Source organism: Vicia villosa, linkage group LG3 (assembly GCF_029867415.1).
Source record: "Vicia villosa cultivar HV-30 ecotype Madison, WI linkage group LG3, Vvil1.0, whole genome shotgun sequence".
Classification (NCBI taxonomy): domain Eukaryota; kingdom Viridiplantae; phylum Streptophyta; class Magnoliopsida; order Fabales; family Fabaceae; genus Vicia; species Vicia villosa.
Window position 1 is genome coordinate 12,427,571 of NC_081182.1, and position 24,868 is coordinate 12,452,438.

Below are 24,868 nucleotides of genomic sequence, written 5' to 3' on the forward strand. Positions count from 1 at the left end.
AGTATTCCTCTTGTTTTCGCCCGGCGAATAGCTTGGAAGCGAAGCTCCGCCCGGCGAGGGGTAGGCGAGCCAGGGGCGAAGCAGCTCAATTTTTGGCCATCTTTCTGCTCTGGAGCGCCCGGCGGAGCATCTGTCTCGCCGGGCGGAAGAAGATATTTATTTTGGGGTTCTTTTGTATACTTTTGAGGTCACGTGGCCTGTTTAGTGGGTTTCGCCCGGCGAAGTTGTTCTTCCGCCGGGCGAATCTGGGCTGATGTGCCATGCTATATAGTGCTTGTTAGATATTTTGAGAATCATTCCATCTTTAATTTCTCTCTCTTGAACCAAAATATACCATTTGAAGTGAAAAAACCCTAAAACTTCCATTGTTAGTAGAATTCAAGTTTTTACCCATCAATCTTGGAGACTTCCATCTTGATGTTCATAAAGCTTGATAGTTTGCTTGTTACTCAAGTCACCATGGAAATGGGTGGCTAAACCTTCTTGGTGTCAAGATTAGAGGTAGATGATTTGCTTTTAGTTTGTATTTCTTTTGATCTTTTGTATGTGAACAAGTGATGATATATATATGGTGAAAAACCTTGTGTTTATTTAGTTATGAGATTTGTATTCTATTTGAGAAAATGTTTTCAAGTCTTGACCTAGGTTTTTTATCTATCAACAAGTAAAGTTTAGAAATAGCTTTGTGAGTTGATATTTACCTATATTAAGCTTTGAGTGTTGTCATTTTGATAGTTAGGTTGAGAGATCATTTAAGGATCAAAATGGCAAATTTCACAATATGGTTTAGACATGAAACATATTGAGAGGATTGTGATTATATGTATCATTCATGAGTTCACGTATTTGATCAAGAAAATACGATAGAAGCAAATCATCAAAAACAAATCTAATCTTGACATTCTTTTACCATCTTTTAAAACCACATACCAAGTTTAGCATTTCTTGCTTGAAATTAAACAAATTATGTTACCAGAATCAAAATCAAACCCCATGATAACTTTAACTCACGACAAAGTAAACTATAGAACGGCAGTGATATCGCAATAATCCCTGTGGAAACGATAAACGAAAAGTACCACAATACCTATTCAACAGGCATCTGTTGCTTAGATGACTGTAGGAAAATTCTGGCTATAAGCTGGTCCAAACAAGCGGCTGCTGTGCTTCATGCTTCCATTATCAGTCTCTTCTACTTTGTTTGGATTGCTAGAAACAAGGCTAGGTTTGAAGACAAGCTTGTCCATTGGAAGCCTTGTGTCTCTTTGATATCTGCCCATGCTAATCTGGTAGGACGCTGTTCTACTAGATGTTCCAATGACAACATGCCCAGTTTTAGTCTTCTTAAGAGGTTCGATATCCAAATTCATCCCAGCAAACCTCTAACCACTAAGTCTGTTGTTTGGTCTCCTCCTTTGCTTGATTGGCTGAAATGCAATATCGATGGTGTCTCGATGGGCAATACATCTAAGGCAGCTTGTGGCGGCATCTTCAGGGACCATAATGCTAATCATGTCTTGAGTTTCTCTGTTTCCCTTGGCTTTGAATCTTCTACTATTGCTGAATTTATGGCAGCCATTTTGTGTATTGAAGCTGCTGAAAAAAATAATTTTAGAAAGCTATGGCTTGAATCCGACTGCATTTTGGTTGTTAACGACATTAAAGATCACTCTCTTGTTCCTTGGAAAATCCGCTCTCGTTGGCTTAAGTGCTTGGACTACACTTTGAAGATTGACTTTATGTGCACTCACATTTTTAGAGAGGCCAATTTTTGTGTGGATACCTTAGCTAATTTTGGGCTACACTGTATAGATATGCATTGGTTTAATTATGTTATTAAGGATATCAATAGGGATTTCTTGTTAGACAAGGCTGGTACTCCCAGGCTTAGGCTCTGTCGTTAAGGGGTTTTTGGCCCAATCCCCCCCTTGTGTAACTCGTTTTTCCTCTTTTTGTTTAATGATAATCCTTATCTTGGTTTTAAAAAATATATATATAAACTCGAAAATATGGCTTACCAAACATAGCCTAAATTTTGTTCGACTTTGCTTATGATATATATAAAATCAAACTAAACTTAACCCACACGATGTGGGACTTTTTTTTTTATGAAAAATTACTTTTGAATAGCTAGTTCAATAAGGGCTAATGGTATGTTAGTGAGGGTTCTCATTCATACTGATGTTACCAAGTATCTCTATTTTAAAGTTGTGGATGAAAGTTTTGTCTTAACAATTTAACATGGTGCGGATCATGGTGGCAAAAATCACATTGAACCAAAAACAAAAGATATTGCTGAATCCGTTTTTCTATCCTCATCTTGAATCCATTAATCAAATTTTTAGAAACCACAACAAACTCATCTAATTTCGAAAATTGCTCAGAAAACCTAAAGATTCAAAGTGAAATTAAATGGCGAATACACTCAATCACAAGTAATTATCTTGGGGCTATTGTTCAGTGCGTCAAGAAAAACACAACGGTATAAAGAAAGTGTAGGAAAAGAGAGAAAATTTACGGAGTCAGAGCTAGTTCGACGAATCCATGGTTCCGGCGATGAGCAATGTTCAGGTGCTCTCGAATTCAAACCTATATCTTCTTCCTCTCCTTCTCCTTTTTTAAAATCGGTTGAAAATCGTTGTGTGATGCATTGTTGTTGCAAAGCGTTCTACGACGTCGACGCGTCAGTGTTGTTGTTTGTTCTAAATGAGTTGTTGTTAGTGAGTGTGAGTTGTTTGACGTTATTATGCTGGAAGCTTGTTGTAGTGTTTTGATTGCAGGTTGAGAGGATTGTTTTGTGCTGCTCGGTTTTGGGGATGGAAACTTTGAGTGAAGTTTATTTGGTGGGAGGGTAAAGCTTATGGAAGGAAAATTTGTGTGATGATGGAGGAAGAGTTTTCTATTACTTTCTGCAGAATTTGGTTTATTTTTTCTTTGGTTTTTCTTAATGATATCTCATGTCTTAATGATATCATGATGGTATTTTACACAACCCAGAAAATGCAAGTGGTGATTGGAGGTGTTTTCTATCTAGTTAGGAGCATGGTATTCTGGTAAGGAGTTGTTGAACTCTAATTTATCTCTTGCATGGAACTTCTTGCAACTTGCAACTGTATGTTTAGCTTATAAGAGAAAAGTTCCTACATAAGAAGTCTCACATCGTGTGGGTTAAGTCTAATTTTATTGTATATGTAACAATTATAAACAATGTTGAACAAAAGCTTGTGAGATGTTTTAATAACGATATATTTTATTGTATATGTATCAATTATAAACAACACTTTTATTAAAATGTGTTATGTTTTAATAACGATATATTTTTAAAAATATTTAAAAACATGCATTTTTTTATATAATAATATAAATGACATTATAAAAATATGTAATGCGGATATGATGAGGAGTGGATAGTAAGATATTCGTGTCAGTACTCATACACGCATATTTTAATGGGTAATCACCTGTGTCAGTGCTCGTATCTATTTTTGCGGATTTTTATCCTACCCGATGTGAATATTTTTGTGGATACCCATGGGAGATGGCCAAAATGCCATCTCTAAACCTAATAATAAGATCACATTTGTTTAGTTTATAGCAAAAGAATGCGATGTTACCATTGGAGTTCACTTTATAAAGTTTTGAAGGTGTGATTGATCCCATAGATGTGATAATTAGGTTCAAAGAAGTAAATAAGTATAACGTGTACACATAAAACCCATTTAGAACACCTTTTTTGGGCACTATAAATACAATAATCTTTAATAAATAATCCATATAGAAAATAAGAAAAAATTAATTACAAACAACAATACTGGTTAGACTAGATATCTCTAATTCAACTGTAATAATTACACTGATAAATATTACAGAACTTTCCTTTCCTTTGTTTTCTTTTCTTTTCTTTACCGGTTGAGTGTTTCTTGTACTTTACAGATTTTCCGAACTATAACCTGTCATCCAATGCCTTAGTATATATTGTTACGAAGAAGTTGATGATCGCTCTGCCCCTTGGTCAGTGGTTATACATCTTGAAGGTGGACCAAACATGCTTAATACCACCTGCAGCAACAGCAGCAACAACAAATATGTTCAGTTTCAACAATCAAGTTCATTACAAAAAAAAAAAAGTTCATTGCAAAAAAAAAAAAAAGTAATTCAGTGTAAGCAGTTTTTCTTCTATTTTATCCCTTTAGTTAATGCATTTATGAAAAATTAATTAAGAACATAACAAAACTAACCGGCAAGAAAACAAGTCCATGCAAAAAACCAAGAAGTACTAATGACAAGTACATCTGAAAGTAATAAACCTGCAAAAGGGAAAACTAGTTATTGCACACATATAGTATATCACAGGCTGACCGAAAAACAGAAGATGAACTCATAATACCACAAAAACTTCTGTTCTCGAGAAGCAAAGAACAATAACTCCAACCAACTTTGTTAGTGTGATACCACTGCAATAGCATAAAGTGAATATTGTTCAGAAAAGAAATCATGCATAAATTTAAGACAAAATATGGATGCAAATGTGAAACAAATGCATTGAAACTATGATATAGAAACAACACAGGTATATCATGTAAATTTGTTGAAAGCAAACTCAAGAGAATAAGTCTCCATGATTTCCTTTCGAGAATTGGTAGCTAACCAAAGAGCAGCATGAGGAATATGATTTCTCACTTGCTGCATTTGTGCAAGTAAAGAAATAGAACAATATATTTATGCTAGCACAAAATCACCTGAAGACTGAAGCACCCATTGTACCTAGAGCCTCCTTAACACGCTGATCTTTATCTCCACTTGCAACCTGCAAGAAGATTTCGCATTGTGAAACGGACAGAAATTAGTTCATATATAAAAATGACAATGCAAATGCAATGTAGCCCAGCATTCGATGAATTTGTTAATATTAGTAATTAAAAAAAAGAACACCAAAACATTAGTAGTCTTTTTAAGGATGGAGTTTATAAACTCAAAACTGTAGACCAGTACACAACTGAGAATTCACTATTGCATATAACTTTTAATTCACTAAGGGTACAAATATTATGAAGGCATGCAGCTCAAAAATTGTTGTTTCCCCATCCATCCCCTTCCAGTCCGGCTTCTGCACCACCACTGTCCAGTTGCTGCAGATCCGGAACACTGTTTTACCTCCTCCATTCCTAGATTACTTAAATATTCTCCATTCCTAGATTACTTAAATATTCTAGAAGTTGCACACTACAGTGGATGACAATAAACAGGGGAGGGGGAGACTTGCAGGTAATTTGCGGCTTCATTAATGGAGGGGCAAACCACTGGAGATTATGGTTAGTTGGAGGGAAAAAAGGTCGGAAGGAAGAGCGACGGCTAGGCACAATTGTGGAATCATGCTACAGAGGTGTGGTAGGGCAGCCACTGTTGCAATGGCAAGAGCGTACGGAAGCGTGCTAGTTTTTGCAGCGTGTGGGTGATTGCTCATGGAAAAGTACACTGCAATTAAGTCAGTTTCACACGGAGCAAGAGCCAATCCTCACCCACTGAGCACTCAAACCCTCAAAGCCCCTTCATTCACCAGTCCCACGACCCAATTCCAAACGCCACACACTCCCCTCAAACCACCACGTGCATAACCAACACAGTGAAAAGCACAACCAGTTCTACCTACAAACCATCAACACACGAGCTACTGCTAAGATTGCTTCAGTTCAGGTATTTGTTATCCCCATCCCACTGCAACCTACAACTGGATCTGCTGCATCTGGCAGCAAACTTTAATTGGGGGGTACCATGTATATGTGCAGCCAAAATATAGAGAAAAAAGGGAGTGATAAATTTCAAAGATCTTTTGTGAAAAAAACTAGCTGAAATCAAGAAGGGAAGAAGTGATTAATTAAAATTTTAGAATGAGAAACATAGGTATGTCATACACCTGTACATTGTGTAAGGTAAACTAAAAAGGAGAGTGGTACTAACAGTGAAAGAATGAGTCATATGCACACAAAACTCGACAGCAATGCCCACTGACATTACGAGGTTGACAACTGAGATGGCATTCAATTGGATATTCAGAATGGCCATCACACCCTACAAAGCATAACATTGCAAGTAACCAAATTAACATGTTGGTTTGAAATTCTAAATATCAAGCACCAATAAAATTATGAAGCAGTGTATAAAAAGAACTATATCTATATAACACATTTGCATCTGCAAGGAAAAAAATCAAGTGACAGTTGAAAAGAAGAAAATACCATAAGATCAATAACAATCATTGTCAACACCAACAAAATGATTGCTGAACTCCATAAACTGCATAAACATTGAAATCAAAGAAGGATCAAACCAATTATTGTTGGATTCTTCAGACAATAACTCACTGATACTTCTATCTAATTAAGGAAGAAGGTGAAAAGAATTGAACCATTTGCTAAAATAAGCTTATCCTCACCTGCATGTGATAACCAAGCACACGATAAATACTGCACCTGTTACATCATAATTTTATAGTGTCACTACTTCACAGCCCAACGCCGACATGCATAGTAAGTAAATTGCAGAGTGTAATCATTACAGAAGTGATTATGAAATATGATGCTGCACATGATTTCATGAAATATACAGAAACATGCAGACTTATAGGTCTCAATACTAACCAATAGCTATTGCAAGGTTGACCAGTGCAGTTTTCCATATATTCAGGTATTGCTCAAAAAACATATAAAACACCGAATATGGGAAGATCTCAATCTGCACATGGAAAAGAATCTTAGTTCAAACACATTGAACATGGTAAAAAACCAAATCTGCTACTTCGTTCTTTTTACTATAACAACTGCAACAGACTTATGTTCTCAATTGCTGAATAAATGAGTGTATTATATTCTCAATAACTATAAGTATAACAACTGCAAGAGACTTATATCCTACATTTTATATGCAATTTAATGACCAAAAAAGCTTGATTCCGCATGCAGAAAAATAGATACATTACCTTCAAAGAATCAGAAACCCTTGAACTGAACTCTCGAGCAGCTCTCATGGAATTAACATAGTCAACCTAAACCAGTTTTACAGTTAAACTTGGAAGTTTTTTATATAACTTCAACCATATAGTAGATAATATAGAAATTAGAAATAAAACCTGCTTGTTCAGTGGGGTATGATATGTACGGAATGATGATGCTTGAATAATGCCACTGTCATATCCTAATAACCAAAATACAGTTCCAAAGTCAGATATCACACACTCTGGATCTTTCTTGTTTCAGAGTTCAAGGGAGCTCTGTGTCTAAAGTTGACCTAAAGGAGAGCGTGTCTTTGGTTCAGCGGTGGAAAGGATTGAGTTTGATAGAATTGATGTCAACAATTGATTTTGGTTAAAAGTGAGTTGGGCATAAATTGATTTATGTTTAGATATATTTACATAAAAGTGGTTCTCATAAATTATTGGTGTTTGGATAGTTTATATCAGAACTTCTTTTAGACATATAATTACTAAAATGGGTTTTAATTTTATTTAACACTAGATATTTCATTTATATTATAGTTAACTAATTAAATTTATGTTATGTTGCATTGCATTGTTAAATTTCATATAATTGTATAAGATAATATTACATTCATTAACAATTTTTTAATTGGTTTAATATGGTTTAAATTACTACTTTTTACCTTAATTTAAATTATTAAATATATATTACTATTTTAATGAGGGTTATTAGTATTTAATCAGAGTTATAATTTGTCGGGTCTATTTACTGGTCGGGGCAATGTGGAGAAATATACTAATAACTACTCTGATAAAATACTTATAAAACCCAAACACGTTGCAACCTTTCTATTCTTCAAAGATTCTTTTCTTCTTCTCACTCTATGTCCTCTTCTCTTGTCTCTTTTTTTATTATCGGTGTGAAAGTTGGTTTTGGAGGGGCAATATGGAGAAATTGGAACTCGAAATACTTGTTATTTTGTTTATGAAAGGTTTTAGTGAAGAGTTGATTTTGATCATGCAGAAGCTACAAAGACCTGCTTCAGTTCAGTTATAATCAATTTTACAGTGGACATTCAAACATCCTTTAACCATTGTGAATCACGTTCAGCTAGTGGAAACGTGCAGTTAGAATCAGTTTTAAAGTGGACATCCAAACATCCTTTAACCGTTGTGAATCGCGTTCAGCTAGTGGAAACAGCTAATTCAAACATGCGTTTGGATCAACCCAATGTGGAACCAAACACATACTTAAAAGTGAATTAAAAACACAGTAAAGAGCTTCTTTAAATTATCGAACCTTTCAGTTCAACACTGCTGGTGTAAGCCCCATGACCACCTTTTGCACAGTCAGCAGATGGAAGAGCATTAAGAAACCACGGCAGTTTCTCCTTAAATTGTGCCGTGGAAGGACGATCATTGTGGAGATCGGAGTGACGGAAACACTGCACAATTTACCAAAGAGTTAGACTAAGGCCGTAAAACAGAAACAAGAAACTATTGTGACAGTGATGGCACTGATAACAAATTTGTCTTACCGTTGTGCAATCGTTACATACTCCAAGTGAAACACAGGAGCCTCCTTCTTCAGGAGCACAGCAGGGAGGCTGTGAAGAAAAAATAACTGTCAGCTACCAAAATATTATTTTACACTTGAATACTTCAGAAAACTATTATCCTCCATTACTTTTTCTCTTGTTTTTTTATTATGAAAAACTAAAAGAAATTTGTAAGAGACTTTTATTCATAAATATTATTTACCAATAAAGAAAAATCCTATTCTCTTGTTAAGCATCATAAAACATGTATAAGCACATACTGACATAGTCAAGATTTGACATATAAATCGGTATCTTATAATGTGTGCACCAGACCTGATCATCAGGAGGGCAATAGCTCTCATTAGTGAACTTCCTGCAGCACCCAAAGGCTTCTGGAGATACCCACACAAGAAAATCATCGAGCCAAGAAGCAGCTGGCTTGGCAATATAGCTTGTGCCTGGTACTAGGGCCGCTTTAGCAACCTACAAGGTAAAAATATAACATCCATAACAAGAAGTATCCAAGTTATCACAGATATCTAAGGAAAAGAAGTAGATCAATGGCATGGACTACCAGCTTATAACAACTGGAATAAATGCAAAGAATCAGATAATTTAAAACTTAGCAGATATATGATTCTCATTAGTAGTTACAACTTACAATCATATATAGATCAGAATCAGATAAGTCAAATGCTAGTGTTTTACCTCGTTTAAAAGAGAGTCTGAATCGCATTGGCTTATGGAGCAAAGCTGATTTGTATGTTTTGATTCGGAGCTGAAATCAGGAAATAACATTAGATAAAACCATTCCCAACATAGAAGTACCAAGACTAGGGTAAGCATTTCCTTTCCAGAGATATTTGCACCATTTATATTTAATTGAATTTGAAGTTTCACAAACTCGGATAGATCTTTTCCAAGAGAAAAATTCATAACTTAATAAAAATTTGTTTGGGTGAAACAATTTAACATCAATCCTGCCTCGCAGTCAAGAAGTATGTACTTAGTAAATCACAAGTTAGTATGATCCATGCTGATATCATTAGTACAAAAACATGACAGTAACTGAATATAATTAGAATATGACAAATAGTATGATTAAATGTGGAAGTTCAATCAATGACCTTATATTATCATGGTTAACGAAATTTATCCATTAGTAGCTCTGTGTGATGACTGGCATCGACACTAATAATAAAATAAAAAAAGAAATAAATTAAATTAAAAAATAAAACTAAAAAGATATTCACTATTAGTAGAAAAACATCAAAGAAGAATATTCATTGGTGCAATTTTTATACATTACATGCATTACTAAGTAAATTGGAATGTACTAAACTACAAGAAACACAACTATTACTACCACTAATACATGCACTCATGGAATTAACAAACTCTAAAAAATTAATTCTTAAACATAAAGGTAGATGCAGGAAAAAACACAAGAAAGGGCTAAAATACCTGTAATTATAGTTCTTCACAACAAAATACAAAGGTGGCCCAATTCTGAGATATTCCGAAACATTATTGAAATACCCCTGCAGGAAGAATATATGTAGTTTGAACAAAAACACTGGGATAAAAGAAAACATCAATACATGATACAGGCCAAAATGTCAAACCTGAAGATATGAGTCTCGGGGAAGAACAATCTCCTGCTCTAATCCAGGTTCAATTCTAGTGCTCAAAGCCTGTGTGGTTTAGATGAGGACAAAATAGAAAGGGGTAGAAGAGAGGAAGAAAGAAAAATGTGTTAGAATCCAACCAATTCTGGTTTGAAATTTCTTATGGATATAGAAACAAATCCAAAGACTTACAATGCTAGCCAATGCAAATGCCACAAAAATTGCAATGACAACCATTTTTACTATCCAAATACTTAGAATGGGAGCATGAACCTCCTGAAAGGGAAAATACAGCTTTATTATCAGAAGCATGTCAAACTGAGAAAATAATTAAGCAACTAGCAAAATTCTGGGCTTGGTAGTATTTGTCGGTTTTTGGCTTCCTTCTTGGGTGGATGGTTTCTGTTTCTTTTTTATGGTTGTTCTGCGGTGGTATCAGTGTTCCTTGGCTTCTGGGCTTTTTATTTTTGTAGGTTGTTGTTTGGCTATTTGTACTTTTTAGGCTTCCTCTCGCTTTTTGGTTTTAGGAACTTGCCCGAGAACTCCTGGTACTCGGCGTTGGATAAAAATGTCATTAATTCAAAAGATATGTTTGTTCAAAAAAAATTCAAAAGGAATGCAAGACAAATTCCAAATGTAAAATTTTGGAAAACTTAAAATTTAAGATTTAACTAAACTATTTACTGATAGCTTGACAAAGATTTGTGGCCTTTGTATCTTTGCAAACTCAAATCCCAACACACTTGAAGGCTAGCAAATCATCAACTCCCTTTTTACAATTATACAATTTCCAATTATGGCTAGACTAAAATTTATCCATTGTGCTTTACAAAATTGTAAACAACTCTAGTTTATGGTTTAGTCCTGTATTAAGTACCAGCAAACAATTATTGTTAATAAAGATAATGCTAATTACCTTCATATATCGAGCCAACAAACCAGGTTTCCTTTGTCTAATGCCTGAGAAGTTATGAAAAACAAACTTCAATAAAATGCACCTAAGCTTGTAAATATTTTTCAAGAGTAAATGACCATTTTGGTCATCCAACTGTATAGAAATTAAAGATGATAGAGGGAAAACATACAATCAATTTGAAAAGAAAAAAAAAAGTGATAGAATACTCAAGTTTCATCACAGATTAAAACTTTGGTATACCTTTATCAGGGTCTGCATGCAAAGAGTGCACTTTAATGCATGGAAAACAATCAATCCTCTTATCCTCTGCCCTCAAAGAATCAAGAACTATCAGAGCTACAAATGCAGTAACTTGCAGGAGAAAGTCCAAAAGTACAGCCAACGCTGTGAATAAAAGCATGAAGGGAAGGTGAGGACTAGTATTTGAAATTTGACACAAAAAATAGCTGAGCTGAGACTATTGCAGAGGTATGAAATTATTAAAGCATAAAAGCTTACCCGCAAACATGGAGAAGACACGACATGCGGGCATGGAAATAAAGCTTCCGGCTGCAAATGCTAAAACCTCTGATAAACTAGCCAACGTTATCGATGGTCCAACTTCCACAAGTGCATTGCTTATCCGTCTTTCTAAAGGCAAATCCAGCTGTTGCCTTTTCACAGCATGAACTAGTATACACATATTATCCACCCCAACCTAATGGTGGGAGATTCAATAAGACAGTCGGATCAAAAGAATGGTAGACATAAAAAAACTTAATGAGTTGTTGAATTGGGAAATTCAGCTATAACGTTTGTATTAGAAAGTGTCAGCTTCAAGTTAATATATTGTTCTGCTAGTGCATAACTGTAGATTTATTATTGCTCATTTCTATAGAAAGTGTAATGATGACACAAATTGTATTACAGTCAATAATGTTGGCATAGGTAAGGGAACAATCATTAACAGAACTATAAAATTTTATTGATGTTGCTAATCTTGCTTGTGATCAATATATTTGTATATTAAGAAAATAGCCAAGTCCCGTTAATGCCCCATATGCTTGTTTTGTTTTAAGCTCCAAAATTGACAATATTTTGCTTTGTTAAGCAAAGTAATAAAAATACAATTCATAAATGTAATTAAACAAACCAAATCAAATTAAATAATGTAGCATATTACTTTTTATAACCTAAAAGTTTTTTATTTTTCTCAACTTCACTTCTTCCTAAACGTTAACTATGTTGGGCATTTTTATCCTTGCTTGTGTTTTCTGGTTCTTAATTAGCAGTAATGAAGGGGTACTTCTGCTGGCTTCATTTTCTTGTGTTATCTCTACTTTGGCCTTTCTTTGAACAGTTTCCTTTACAACATGGAGTTCCTACTCAAGATCATTGCCTGAGCTCTCCTCCATAGTCACCTCACAGCAGTTCTTCTCTTGACCCGTTGACTGCTTGATTCCTCTTGTCCTTTCAATGCATTTCTTGATCTCATAAGGGAGCATCCACCCTCTAATCATTGCAGGTACTTTTTTCTTTAGCGGCTGTTTCAGAATATTCTTAAGCTGGAGTAAGCTCTCCCCTCAAAGAATGATGTGTCCCATGACCGTTGGCTCCCTTCAAGAATGTCATTGAATTCTCAATAGCTCCTATCTTGATTACATAATACCCAGCAGTTCCTCGAGGATCCAACAGATCAGACCAGTTGTCACAAGTCCAAGGAAAGAAAGAATAATTTTATTGACTAGAAAGAGAGAGAGTTCTCGCCTATAAGGGTTTCCCTTTCTACAGCAGAGCAGGGTTGCCCTTTCTACTATAAGCTACAACAGAGTCGCTGTTCAATTCATTCAATGCTTCCAAATCTGAATGATGTCCATCTTCTCATGTGTCCTACTAACTATGTATACTACTTCTCTCCAACTAACTACTCTAACTGTCACAAATTGACTTCTCCTTTTGATTCACTTGTGGTCATAAATCAAGATCATTGACAGACATTTTTTCATGTTAATTTTTCTTTTATTTGCAGATGAGTTTTGGGATGACTCTCAATCTAATATTGACAGAAAACTTCGGGGTAAATTTCCATCTTCACAGTAAGGCACGGGTTATCCAAAATAACTTCTTAACTAAAAACCAGAAATAGTAACTTTCTTTATCTTTACCATCTATTCAACATATGACCTCTGCATTCCTAGTTTCACTGAGCTATTATCAAACAACACTTTATAAGCAAAAGAAAACTTACAGCTAGAACAAGAAATGGGATAACTTCCATGATGATCAGAGTAGATTTCACACCAAGAGCACTAAAAATTCCAACAGATCCAAGGACAGAGAGCATAACAAGAATTACTCCTGAAAGACCAAGCAATACCTATAATACAGAGCTATAATTAGATATTTATAGGCATTAAAAAAATTTATCTCCGTGATGTAAAATGAAAGATTAATTCCATAGTAGTAATGAAGCATTGAGGGAGAAGAATAAAGATAAAAGTTGGGTGTTTTTATGCTAAGGTTCCCTGGAAGGCTGGAACTTCACCTTAGATGAAATATAGAATGACGAAAGCTGGGGTGTATCCCCTAAAGTAAGAGAGATATAAGCAAACATCACAAGATAGCTGACCTGCATTAAAATCAGGTACAATTTAAGGATTAAACAGTATTCATCCACAAACAAGAATGATTGATTTTTTTTCTTGAAAGATGACAGAGAACTCATTCACATAATTCCATGATCGCGCCTCAAACAAAAATGTTAGTTTTTCATGGTATTATTTAAGAATTAGAACATATAAGTATCAACATAAAAAGGAAGAGGGAAATTACCAATATAGTAATAACATCCGCAGTACTTTCTCTTTTCAGTTCTTCCTCAATAGAGCTTTCAGATGAAAAAGCAAGTGTCAAATTTTTTGCTTGTGCCATTGGTAATAGCTCATCCTATAATAAAGGACAAGGTAAATACATGAAATCAGGAATACTAGGAGAATGATAGGAAAGTGTAATGGGTCAGTTCCTCAACACACAACCATATCACATCAATAAAGGATAAGCAAGCAATGAACCAAGCCATTATGTGCATCTTTTTATTGTTTTTTCTATAAGGGAGGACCTAGTCATGAGATGGATAAATTAAGCTACATGTAACTGTGTGAGTACTAAGACTCGCCAATCAACCTGGTGGAAAGTGCTTCTTATTCCTAGGGATGCATGACATTGCAGCAACCTTGACTCGGTTTCATTTCTGCGGAAGCAAGTTGGCCAATACTGAAGTTAAAATATAGGGTGTTTGATGATGCAGTCTTTGGTTTCGAGGCTAACTCAGCACACAAAATCAAGGTGAGGAGAGATTTCAACCATTATCAGCTCTTATTAGGCGCTATCTCAAGTCAATGTGGTACTTGGATTTTTCCAAATGCACTCTCTAACGCAGGACATTATTGGATTTGGTGTGCGTGTATGGATAATATGGTGGACCCCCATTGGTGGATGACTCAGCAATGAATAGGATAGGCCCTTATCCCCCATCTTAGGTTTTGAGACCAACTCAACCCCACAAAATTAGATTGTAAGATAAGGAGTGTCCAAGCATTTTAAGCTCTTATTAGGCCCCATTTCTAGTCAATTGGCTTATTAACAATACACGGTAAGCATCTAAATGAAGTCAAAAAGTATAAACAAAAGATGCATACCTTCACTAACTGAATAAAGGCCTTCTCCCAAGCAACTGCCTTTGCAGTTTCATTGCCTTCTTTATCGATAGCATTATCTACTGGGTAAGTTATAATAAATGCAGAAGCCTGTCTTGAATAAATGAGATTATAGTTATCATATGCTTTACAATTCCCTATTCATTGACAACGCAGAAGAATAGAGAAAGTACCCCAGAATAGTCACTCCCAGAAAAGCCTCCTAATACAGTGCTTGGATCAAGAGGACCTTTAAATGCACTCATACATTGATCTGCTGAGGAATAATGCTGAATGAACATAACAGTAGAAAATAATTAGGTCAATATGAAATTATATTGTATACATATCATTGTCGATGTTTGCCATGGAAAAAAGTTTCATATTGATACTCAAGAAAGTAAGAACAAAAAAATACATCACTTATATCAGACTAAAGGGAAAAGCACTTTGCCAGTAGTCATGAGTCTAAATTCTCTTTACAGAAACTTGATGTAACGTGAAAAATTCAACTTCAAGTTAGAAACTCCGGTCACTGCCATCCATGAAATCAACCCAACTCCCCCATGATATGGAAAATTTAACACTCAAGAGGGAGGGAGGGTTTTGATTAAAATTATATTCTCCCCAGTGCATTTATCAAACATTCACATCAATCACTGGGCAAGTATGCTACCAGTACCAACAGCAAAATTTTATTATATCATATCATATTGAAATAAAGAGCAAATGCACCGACGAAGGTATTTCAAGTGGTGGATCAACTTCCAAATTTCAATGTGCTCCATGCAAGACTCCAAAAACTTGCAGTGAAAGACAGCATTGATTATTGGATACGATTGTACAGTATGGTAATAGATCTTAGGTAATTCTTTTCATTCGAGCATGCGAAACAACAGCCGAACATCCACTACTACCACCAACTTCATGATGTAAAGTTAACGTTTGCTACCTCAAAACAGTAACTGAGATGCTCAACTCCACCGTAATTGTCGAAATTGTCGGGATCCATTTTGAAGTACTGTCAATTAGGAAGAGACAAATTGCTAATCAAAGGAAGATAAAATCATGCAAATTTATTACAATAAGAATAATGAATTGAAGTTCTCTTCCTGAAAATCAATAACTACCTGCAGGATGCTTTGAGTGGCACAATTTGTGTCTAGAGGCTTCATACAAATGTCTTTTAGAGATACCATCAAGCCAGAATGATTAGCACGAATTGCATCAACCTGACAGCAATGGCTTAAACTTACACATTCATCAAAATATTTCAGTACTACTACTAAATGGAATGGAATACTAACCTTCTTTTGTACTTCAAACAGAAACTTAATGTTGTCCTCTGACACAATTCTTGGTGATGTACTATTCACATCATCTGGAATTGTTCCCAGTATGAGCTGCAAGTAAGACAACCATGTCATTTAACAAGATATGTGAACAATAAATCTTGCTTGAAGATTATTACATATTGCCTTGCATTGCATAATACAGAATAATATTGACTTGTTAGGATGATCAAACTAATATTAACATTAAAATATTAAAGAAAACATGACAAGACTGTTTAGTGTGGATTACAATAGGACAACACATGGCATTGTCGCTTCATGCTTTTTGGCAAAGAATGCATTTAGGCAAAGCATTAGTACGGAAAAAAGTTGTTCTTTCTACAACGAGTTTGCTAATAGGTACATTTTGTCCTCTGAAAATCCATGCAATTATGCAAAGAAATAAGAAAGATGCATCCTTTTTTACACAAGATAGAGAAAGAAGTTCTTGAATAAAATAAAACGAGAAATTCATAAGGCAAAGAAGCTGTTTATTATGGACTTGAAAAAGTTGTTCAATTGTGGGGATTGGGGAGAGCATAAGAAATGGACAATGTAAGCACCTGTTCAATTCTGTAAAACGGAGCAAGATGGCTGTCAAAAAACTGCTTCTCTTCAGCTGCTTTACTCCCAGGTCCCACCCAGAGCTGAAAGTGTGCAATTTTTTTTTTCACAAACTCAACTTATGTAAAATGTACTACATGAAGGAAAAGGAGAAATGTTCATAAATCATGTAGCCTTCCTGGAAACTTAACCACTAAAACATAATAACAGAGCATCTAGGTTTCTTCTTGCCCATGAATTTTTTAATTTAAAATTGCAATGGTTCATTGTACCTATTGATGCTCTCACCAGAAAATTGTTCAACCAACAATTTTCCCCCATTAAAAATAATTCTCAAACAGTGGCAGCCACCTTATTACATCCATAAAATAATAAGTACAAAGCAACATGAGATGTTCAAAAAAGAATCCAAATTCCCTTTCAAATTATGTCCAGAGTAAAAGCAGTCAATCTCTTCAACAAAATTAACCCATCTCTAGAAAACTAGAAACACAGTGAAGTGGGAACTCAAGTGAATGGAGATATAAGAGTGAAAAGATCAGCAAAAAAGTCATGCTACAAATTCAAGAGCATTTGAAGTCAATGAACAAAAAAACAGACTATTTTAAACCAGAGAGCTAATTGCTTATAAGTTTCAGATTCAAGTGAGATGAAAAATTCACTAATCGAACATGGAAATCATATACGTGTTCATGGGTGAGAAAAAAGATCTAATTTACAGGTGGATAGATGCTTGTTCAAAAAGGCAATAAAATTAAACAGAGCATTTTAAACAATTGAGTAGAAGCTATGTGATACCTTCTCAGGCCGCGTCTCAACCTTTAATTTGATTAGACCTAAACAAAGTAGAATAACTATGGCCAAAGATGAAGCCAAGACCACATTTGGGTTTCTAGCTACATATGATCCATACTTCCTGATCAAATTTGAAAACATAAAGTCAGATATTGTTTTATGTGAGTTAATATAAAAGTTGATGACATGAGCAGTGACCTGTAAAAATTTGACATGTATCCTTGCACAGCAGAGAGTCGTACTTCGTTTCTGCTTTGTGAAACATCTTCAATAATCTTAAAATCAAAACCACCAATCAGAACAAAGTCAGAATTGGACAAACAAGGATGCATAAGGGGGAAAAAGGGAAGATAACTCTGAAACATGTGTTCATATTGAAGAAATAGCATTCAGTTATGAACCTGGTGCATTGGGAGGTTCTCCTCCTTCTCCTGGTTATGAGAATACAGCGTGTCACCATTAGTGACATTAGACACCGATTTCGTTCTATATACCGGCTTTCTTTCCCTTATTCGATGATACAACCCCCAACCCAAGAACACGCATATCAGTATGATGTATAAGACTGTTAAAGTCAAATCAACACACTTAACCTAGAGGAGACATAAGATAAAATCATGTCAGTTACAGAACGCATAATAGGCTTAAATCACATTTTGTTCTTCATGTAAACAAAAATATACAACTGGAAAATATCAAAATCATATCATATTCTGCATTACCGTTAAAGTCCCAACTTTCAAGGAGCACGAACCCTTCTTTTGGGTTGTAGCTGAAGATGAATTAGAGCATGCTGAAGATGACGGACAGTCACCACAAGAACAGCCAAGAGAAATATCACCGCAGGAATAAGATGAAACATTCATAGGTTCCATCCCAGATGACTTAATTGCATTTGGCGGGAACGTAATTGCATATGGTGAACCAAGACCATTAGGGGCTGCTTTTTTGCCAATAAAAGCAAACCACTCTGCCAAAAGCAATCACAGCATAAACTTTAGGCAATACTCTAGAGAATAACTTTACACACTCAACCCCTATCTAAAAGAACATCTACAGTTGCATTTGCACAGTTGCCACTGTATCAAGTGTAGTGTTGGCGATGCGGATGGCATTCCACAGCGGAGAGCCAAAATCCCACCATACTGGTCACTTTGCGGCGCCGTTATAGCGGATTATGGCGGAAAAACCTGCAATATCGGCCGATATTTACCATTATGGCAAGCCCAAAAACTGCCATGTATATCCGCCATAGCGGCCATGGCGCCGCTATTTGATAACAGCGATCAAACGTTAGTTTAACTTGAAATATCATGACAGATTATATGCTATACAGACCCTAATGTATTTGGCTCAAAATTAAAATCAAAACTTTGGTTCCATCATTGCATGTATTCTTATGTTTTAACGCAAAAGAAGATAAACAAAAAAAATCATAAACCAAGAGTTCCAATCTGGCCATCTACTTCTAACTCTTAATACTTGCCGGTGTACATAAATAGTCATGAATATAATCAAGGAGATGTCTTTCAAATGTATATGAAGAAACATGAAAAGGAGGAACGGTATTTGATTAAGGATTCTATTAAAAGTGAGATTTACCTTTAACATTTCGAGCACCGCCGCCAACAAATTGTATAGCCCTAGAATTTGTGGTGCCAAATTTTACATCCTTGCAGGAGTCATATAATCCATCCCCAAATGCGTCACTTACAAAATAATCGATGCCACCCACTGTCAAATTACCACCAACCTAAGAATTATAATAACTAGAGTAAATAGTTGCAATGTAAAGTTAATACAGCAGCAATTTGTGATTTACATCCAAAAAGTATTGATGACAATAATATAAAAGAACAAAAACACAAAATAGACACTTGCTTAGTCATTAATATTTGTTAGTGTCAAACCAAAAAAGAATCACCATACATGATGCCTATTTGATTGTGTTATTCTTTTTTTTGTGATGAAACAACAACAAAGTGATAAATAACAAAGTGCCGTGTAGAATAAGCATGATAATTAAATTAAAAAATGAAAGTAATGTGGTAGATCTTACCTTGTCCACCGAAGTCACATTGATAAATAAACTCTGATTTGGAGAGCATGTAAGCTCGCAGAATAGATTCAGAAAGTTTCTTAAACATGCCGGACAACCTACAAGAAAAGGAATTACCTGCCGGAATAAAATGTACAAATCATTACTAGTTAGTGTATTAGTATCAAAGAAGCTGTAAAACAAATTCAATTATAAATCCATGTATGGATCAAAAATACAAAATTTGGTATTTATACCTGCTGGACTTGCGTCCTTAATGTCTCAAACTGAGCTTCTGTACAACAAACATTGCCAGTAATTGTTGGACACAAACTTTGGATCTTTGATGAAAGCAAATCATCTGGCTGGAAAAAAACAAGAGTTCCCAAAATCATGACACATCTTGATAATAAAGCTTAAAAAGTTAAAAGTAGATTTGATGCAACAAACTATCCTTTTAGGAACATACATCAAAATCAAAAATTCATCACGTATAATAATAACACAGAACAAGAAAAAGAAAACTCCCTCAAATATACCTTTACAGCAGGAGAACCAAATGGACAATTCACTACTTTACCATCACTTCGCTTTCCACAAATATCATACATTGAACAGTAATCCTCCGAATGCTTTTCCCTGTAAATATAAAACAAAATTGAACTCAAATCGTCCGCAAATCCTAGCTCAACTAGCAGTAGAAGCCGATATTGTTAGGTTGGACGTCATCACCAGAGTTCGAACTCTAACTCTGGTACTCACGGTTGTGTATCCGAGTTTCTAGTGGATTATTAACACTTCGTCTACTGAGAAAAATAAAATTGAACTAAAATCTTTTTCTATTTTCCAGATCAAACAATTTCTCAGCACTGTTACACCTATAATTTAAATTTACCTGTTCTCTCAAAAATATTTAGTTACTACTACTTACCGAGGTGTTCTATCATTAGTTGCCGCCAAAAGAAGCCTTGAGGATAAAATTTCTGCTTCTGCTAAAGATAAAATTAAGCAAACCTGCAACAACAATTACACACAAACCGCATAAATCTTCAACAACAATTATCAACAAAATTCATCAAGCAATAATAATTCAACAAATGTTGCCAAATTGTGATGTTTCCGGAACTGAAATCATTTCACAAATTTCCGTCACGCGCTACTTCAGTTTCCATAATTGAGTTCAAAATCTCTCTCACGCATCCATTTTCATAAGAGACAGTTAAATTTTTTTCAAAAACTGAATGAAAGAAAATCAAAAGGAATTGCATGCTCTGAATGTGAAGTATGAATTGGAAATTGAAGAAACGAATGTGAAGGAAGATAGAGAGAGTGATTTGCCTGTAATAGAGAGAGAAACCCTATGCGATGAAGTTCCATAGTGGAAGTGTGTGCCAATGGCCGAAGCTGAACTCAGCGGCGAAAATAGAGAAAAGTAGAAGCAGAGAGTTTTGAAGTCGAAGAGCAGTGAGAGTGAGAAACCGCATTTATAGGGATACAGTATGATGCAACTCAGTCATTACTGATGAGAGAGAAAGTGGGTGTGTTAGATTAGCTTTGCTCTTCTGATGTCACGTTGCCAGTTGATACCATTACTGATTTTGAAAAGGTGTATATTTACTTTACGTTACCTTCATAACATTCGTAATTACTTGCATTTTTGCTTTTTTTTTTTTTATTATTTTCTTCTAGTACAATTTGTTTTATGCATTAAATTAGAAAGTTTTTCTTTTATGTAATGTAATAAAGATGATTCTTTCAAATTGCGAAATTTTTTATTTGTCCTTTTTTTAACATGGGTAAGGAATCTAAGATGGCGATTACGATGGAAGAGAGGGACTAAGTATACTTCAAATTACGTATGTGCATATTGACTTTAGTTTTTTTTTTTAAATAAGATTCAAATGCAGTGGTAAGAATACTATTCTAACATTTAAATTAGAGGATGAATGAGAACTAGTGTAAATATGAGAATGAGTAGAGTACCTATATCTTTTTGCGTAAAGAATTTTATATATATATATATATATATATATATATATATATATATATATATATATATATATATATATATATATATATATATATATATATATATATTTAAAATCATTTTGGGTCACTTGACATTTGATGGGCTAATGGCGGGCAATCACCCGAGGACGATGATCGGGTGATGACCTCCTGACTGCAGGATCACTTGACCTTTAGCAATCTAGTGTTCGTGTATTTAGAATGGACCTTCTCATAATAGGCCCTTTTGTCCTTGAGACTAAAGTCTACCCGAAACAGTTGTCCGTAAGATTTGATATTGTGCAGCAGTGCGGAGACATGAGATTACTGGGTATCTCTCATCCTCTACCATAGTGCTCCTGACGGGCTCTTGGTTGGAAGAAATGGAATAGGCAGATTAAATGTCAGTCTTGTCACTGAATTATTTTGTGTGATTGCTCTTGCACACGGCCCTAAACCTCTGTGATTTCGAGGTGAATACATTCGTTGAATTTTGTTTGCATATCTTCCTTTAGTTTGGCTCGTAGGTTTGCCTACATTGCTTAACTATATAAAGGTTGTTTCTCCTTGCAAGTTATATTTGTGCTTTTCCTGCTTAAATCATTTATCTCTTATGCCAGTTCCGATTCTCCTTCTCTATACTCCTACAACACTTCGACTAGTCCTCTATTTCTTTTCTAGATTTCACAGTCCATTTTGGTCTTTCCCGTATCTAGGTGGTTCCTTCGTCGCTTATCCGCCTTCATTTCTTCAGTTTTTTAAGGTACCACTTTTATTTCTCTTATTTACTATTGTTGCTTTTTGCTCTTTCGTCTTATAAATGGCCAACTTAGGAGATTCACTTGCAAACTTTGTAACTAAAACTAGTGGTGATTATATAAGTGACACCTCGTCCCATGAGGTGTTCGACGCTTCTTCTCAAGAATTACTCAGCCCCTTGCAAACCTTATCGTTCTTAGTGATAGTTTTGAGTCCAAATGGGGTTCCATTGAGAGTGGTAGTGAGCCCGCGAATCCCTGTTCTAATAGAAGTGCAAAGGGCCACGTAGGAGAAGGAGGAAGGGTAAAATTGGTTTGTCTTGGAATAAGGGAAATTGGCTACGACTCCCTCTTTCCATAATCGCCCTAGGTGGATCAGGAGTTTATTGAGGCGAATAGGGGTGATTCGGTGAGTCGTTCTTATCCAACGGCAAAGAAGTTAAGTAATATATTGACTTATGAGAGCATTCTATAACTCGTGGCAGACATTTTATTTTTATTGGTAGTAGGGAAGATATGGTTCAAAGTGACTACCATGGCCTAGAGTTGTCTGCATATGCTATTTAGATTATGAAGAAGTTATTTTTATTTATTCATTTTAATTTAGTGATGGCATGAGGATACATTTTCCTTTCATCTTCCATTTAGTAAGATGATGATTTTCCTATATGATGTCTCCAGCCTCTTCCATTTCGCCCTTGCAAGTAACTTCTCTATCGCTCTTGTCATGAACCAGAAGATTACTTATATGACTGTTGAGACATATATGGGCGTTACATGTGGTTTGGTCTTGGATGAGTTTAGGGCTAACAGGGGGTGTTCACTTTCGTCTTTCGGGATATGTATATGCCTCTGGTGGAATACTCTATGTATGATATGGTCGTTGGGGTATAAATGTTGCATATTGTATAGGATGTATCATCTTAGTGAATAAGTCTCGTGTATACATCGGTATCTCGATTATATATATACCTGTTTGTTAACTTTGGTATCTCGATTAGGCATGTGGTTGTGTTGCTTTGACGCTATATACTATTATTAGAGAGGTAACTATCTTTGAGACGAGACAACTTATTGGTTATAAGAGTTTATTTCAGGTATGGATATTTATTATGTTTTCTTTATTTTGTTCTTATTTATCAAAGACATTTCGTATATGTAAGTTTTGTTTATTGAATAATGTTAAATATACAAACATTTCCGTTTATTTGTGACAGATGTGATAGTGGCCCTAACACGGATTGCTCTCAACACGACATCAAATGGAAGTTCAAACATTCTCATTCAGAAGGTCTTAAGGAGCATATGTAGAGGATTGATGTTCTGACTATAGAAAATGTCATATGGACACCATATGCAGGCCATAGAGTGCATCGGGATTTCAATGACATTGGCTTTTTTTGGGTTATCTACGATGGGAGAGTTTTGTGGCTAGATATTTACCTAAAAGGTGTTTGGGTCAGTTTGGATATGTTTAGGACATTTCTAAACCAATCCTTGTTGTGTCATCTAGGGGCATTGATAGATGGTTTAGGTCTAACATTGTTACCAGCATCATTGTTATTGGAAAGAATGCAAGGGATGTGCTTTTCCCTGGGAAGTGTTTAGATGGTTATTTAGAGTGGTACTTTAGAGTATCACACCTTCGCAACATCCTACATTTTCATCCTACAGAAGATGTTGAACCTTTCTATGATGGAGGACCTTCATATGACGTGCCAGTGACTCCATCTAGCATGGCAGACCACTACCGACTGCAGATGGTAGCATTTTTTCAAATAACTTCATGGATATGGTAAACCCAGATGAAAATATCAATGGAATGTTATCTCAAATAAAACACACTGCATGTGGTGGTTTCGTTAGCACATGATGTTATCTAGTTTGGATTTTAGAACATCAAGAAGGGTGTCCTTCATGAGCCTAAAACCAACAGAAGGTTTCACGCCGTTGAAGTACACAAATGCGAGATACAAAAATTAAGGGGTGTGTAAAAATAACTGATATACTAGATTTTTTTAAAAAAATTAGTATAAATCTTTTGATAAGCCCCATACATTTCACAAATCCAGACAAAAGTTATATCAGATTTTTTATATGAAAGTTGTTAAGTCACTTTTCAACTTTGCCTCCAAAATTAAGGATACTTTTATAATTTGTTTATTTATTTATATTTATCCCCCCCCCCCCCCCCACACACACACACACATATACACATGTATGTGTGTGTGTAAAGATGACAATTTGACTCATATCCTATGGATATCCGTAAAAATGTCCACAACTGGTATGGTAAAAACCTGCAAAATGGGTATGGACACGGATAATTACCCATTAAAATAAGCGAGTATGGACCTTACTACCCACCTCGCCTCATATCTCTACTACATATTTATATAATATTATTATATAAAAATACATGTTTATCAAATTTTTTTAAAATATATCACTATTAAACTATTACACATTCTAATAAGTGTTTATTTATTTCCTATTGTGTGTTAAGTCACTAATAGCATGTTTGGTTGAGAGGCAGGGAAAGAAAAATCACGGCGAGAAATCACGGTACAGCAAAAGCTTAGTTTTGTAGCTTCTGCTTTTCACGACAAAATGGATCCCAAACGTGCGGCAGCGGCGAGA

General features: G+C 35.2%; 1 protein-coding gene across 1 annotated transcript; it reads right to left on the bottom strand.

Annotated features, from left to right (window-relative positions):
- Positions 1–3,703: 3,703 nt before the first annotated feature.
- LOC131660332 (uncharacterized) lies at positions 3,704–21,051 on the bottom strand. The gene is made up of 39 exons (XM_058929554.1): positions 20,802–21,051; positions 20,395–20,477; positions 20,003–20,102; positions 19,721–19,828; positions 19,485–19,601; positions 19,028–19,178; positions 18,148–18,395; positions 17,827–18,018; positions 17,624–17,700; positions 17,429–17,546; positions 16,630–16,713; positions 16,040–16,135; positions 15,863–15,964; positions 15,685–15,753; positions 14,927–15,022; positions 14,736–14,843; positions 13,870–13,983; positions 13,583–13,666; positions 13,286–13,414; positions 11,557–11,755; positions 11,299–11,442; positions 11,059–11,102; positions 10,335–10,418; positions 10,140–10,208; positions 9,979–10,055; positions 9,223–9,292; positions 8,848–8,997; positions 8,512–8,580; positions 8,274–8,418; positions 7,127–7,191; positions 6,977–7,042; positions 6,639–6,732; positions 6,434–6,470; positions 6,237–6,294; positions 5,959–6,069; positions 4,740–4,807; positions 4,388–4,454; positions 4,239–4,307; positions 3,704–4,059 (listed from the first exon to the last, which is right to left on the bottom strand). Exons 1-39 carry the CDS (start codon positions 20,838–20,840, stop codon positions 3,979–3,981), a joined length of 3,882 nt encoding a protein of 1,293 aa, XP_058785537.1. The 5' UTR covers positions 20,841–21,051; the 3' UTR covers positions 3,704–3,978.
- Between the last annotated feature and the right edge of the window lie 3,817 nt (positions 21,052–24,868).

Bases quoted from the DNA above. Each gene is read 5' to 3' on its own strand.
- LOC131660332 (XM_058929554.1), bottom strand. From the start codon at position 20,840: ATGGAACTTCATCGCATAGGGTTTCTCTCTCTATTACAG. The intron at 20,478-20,801 runs GCAAATCACTCT...TTGTTGTTGCAG, and splicing joins GGTTTCTCTCTCTATTACAG to GTTTGCTTAATTTTATCTTT. The intron at 13,415-13,582 runs GTGAAGTTCCAG...TCTGTATTATAG, and splicing joins CATTCTATATTTCATCTAAG to GTATTGCTTGGTCTTTCAGG.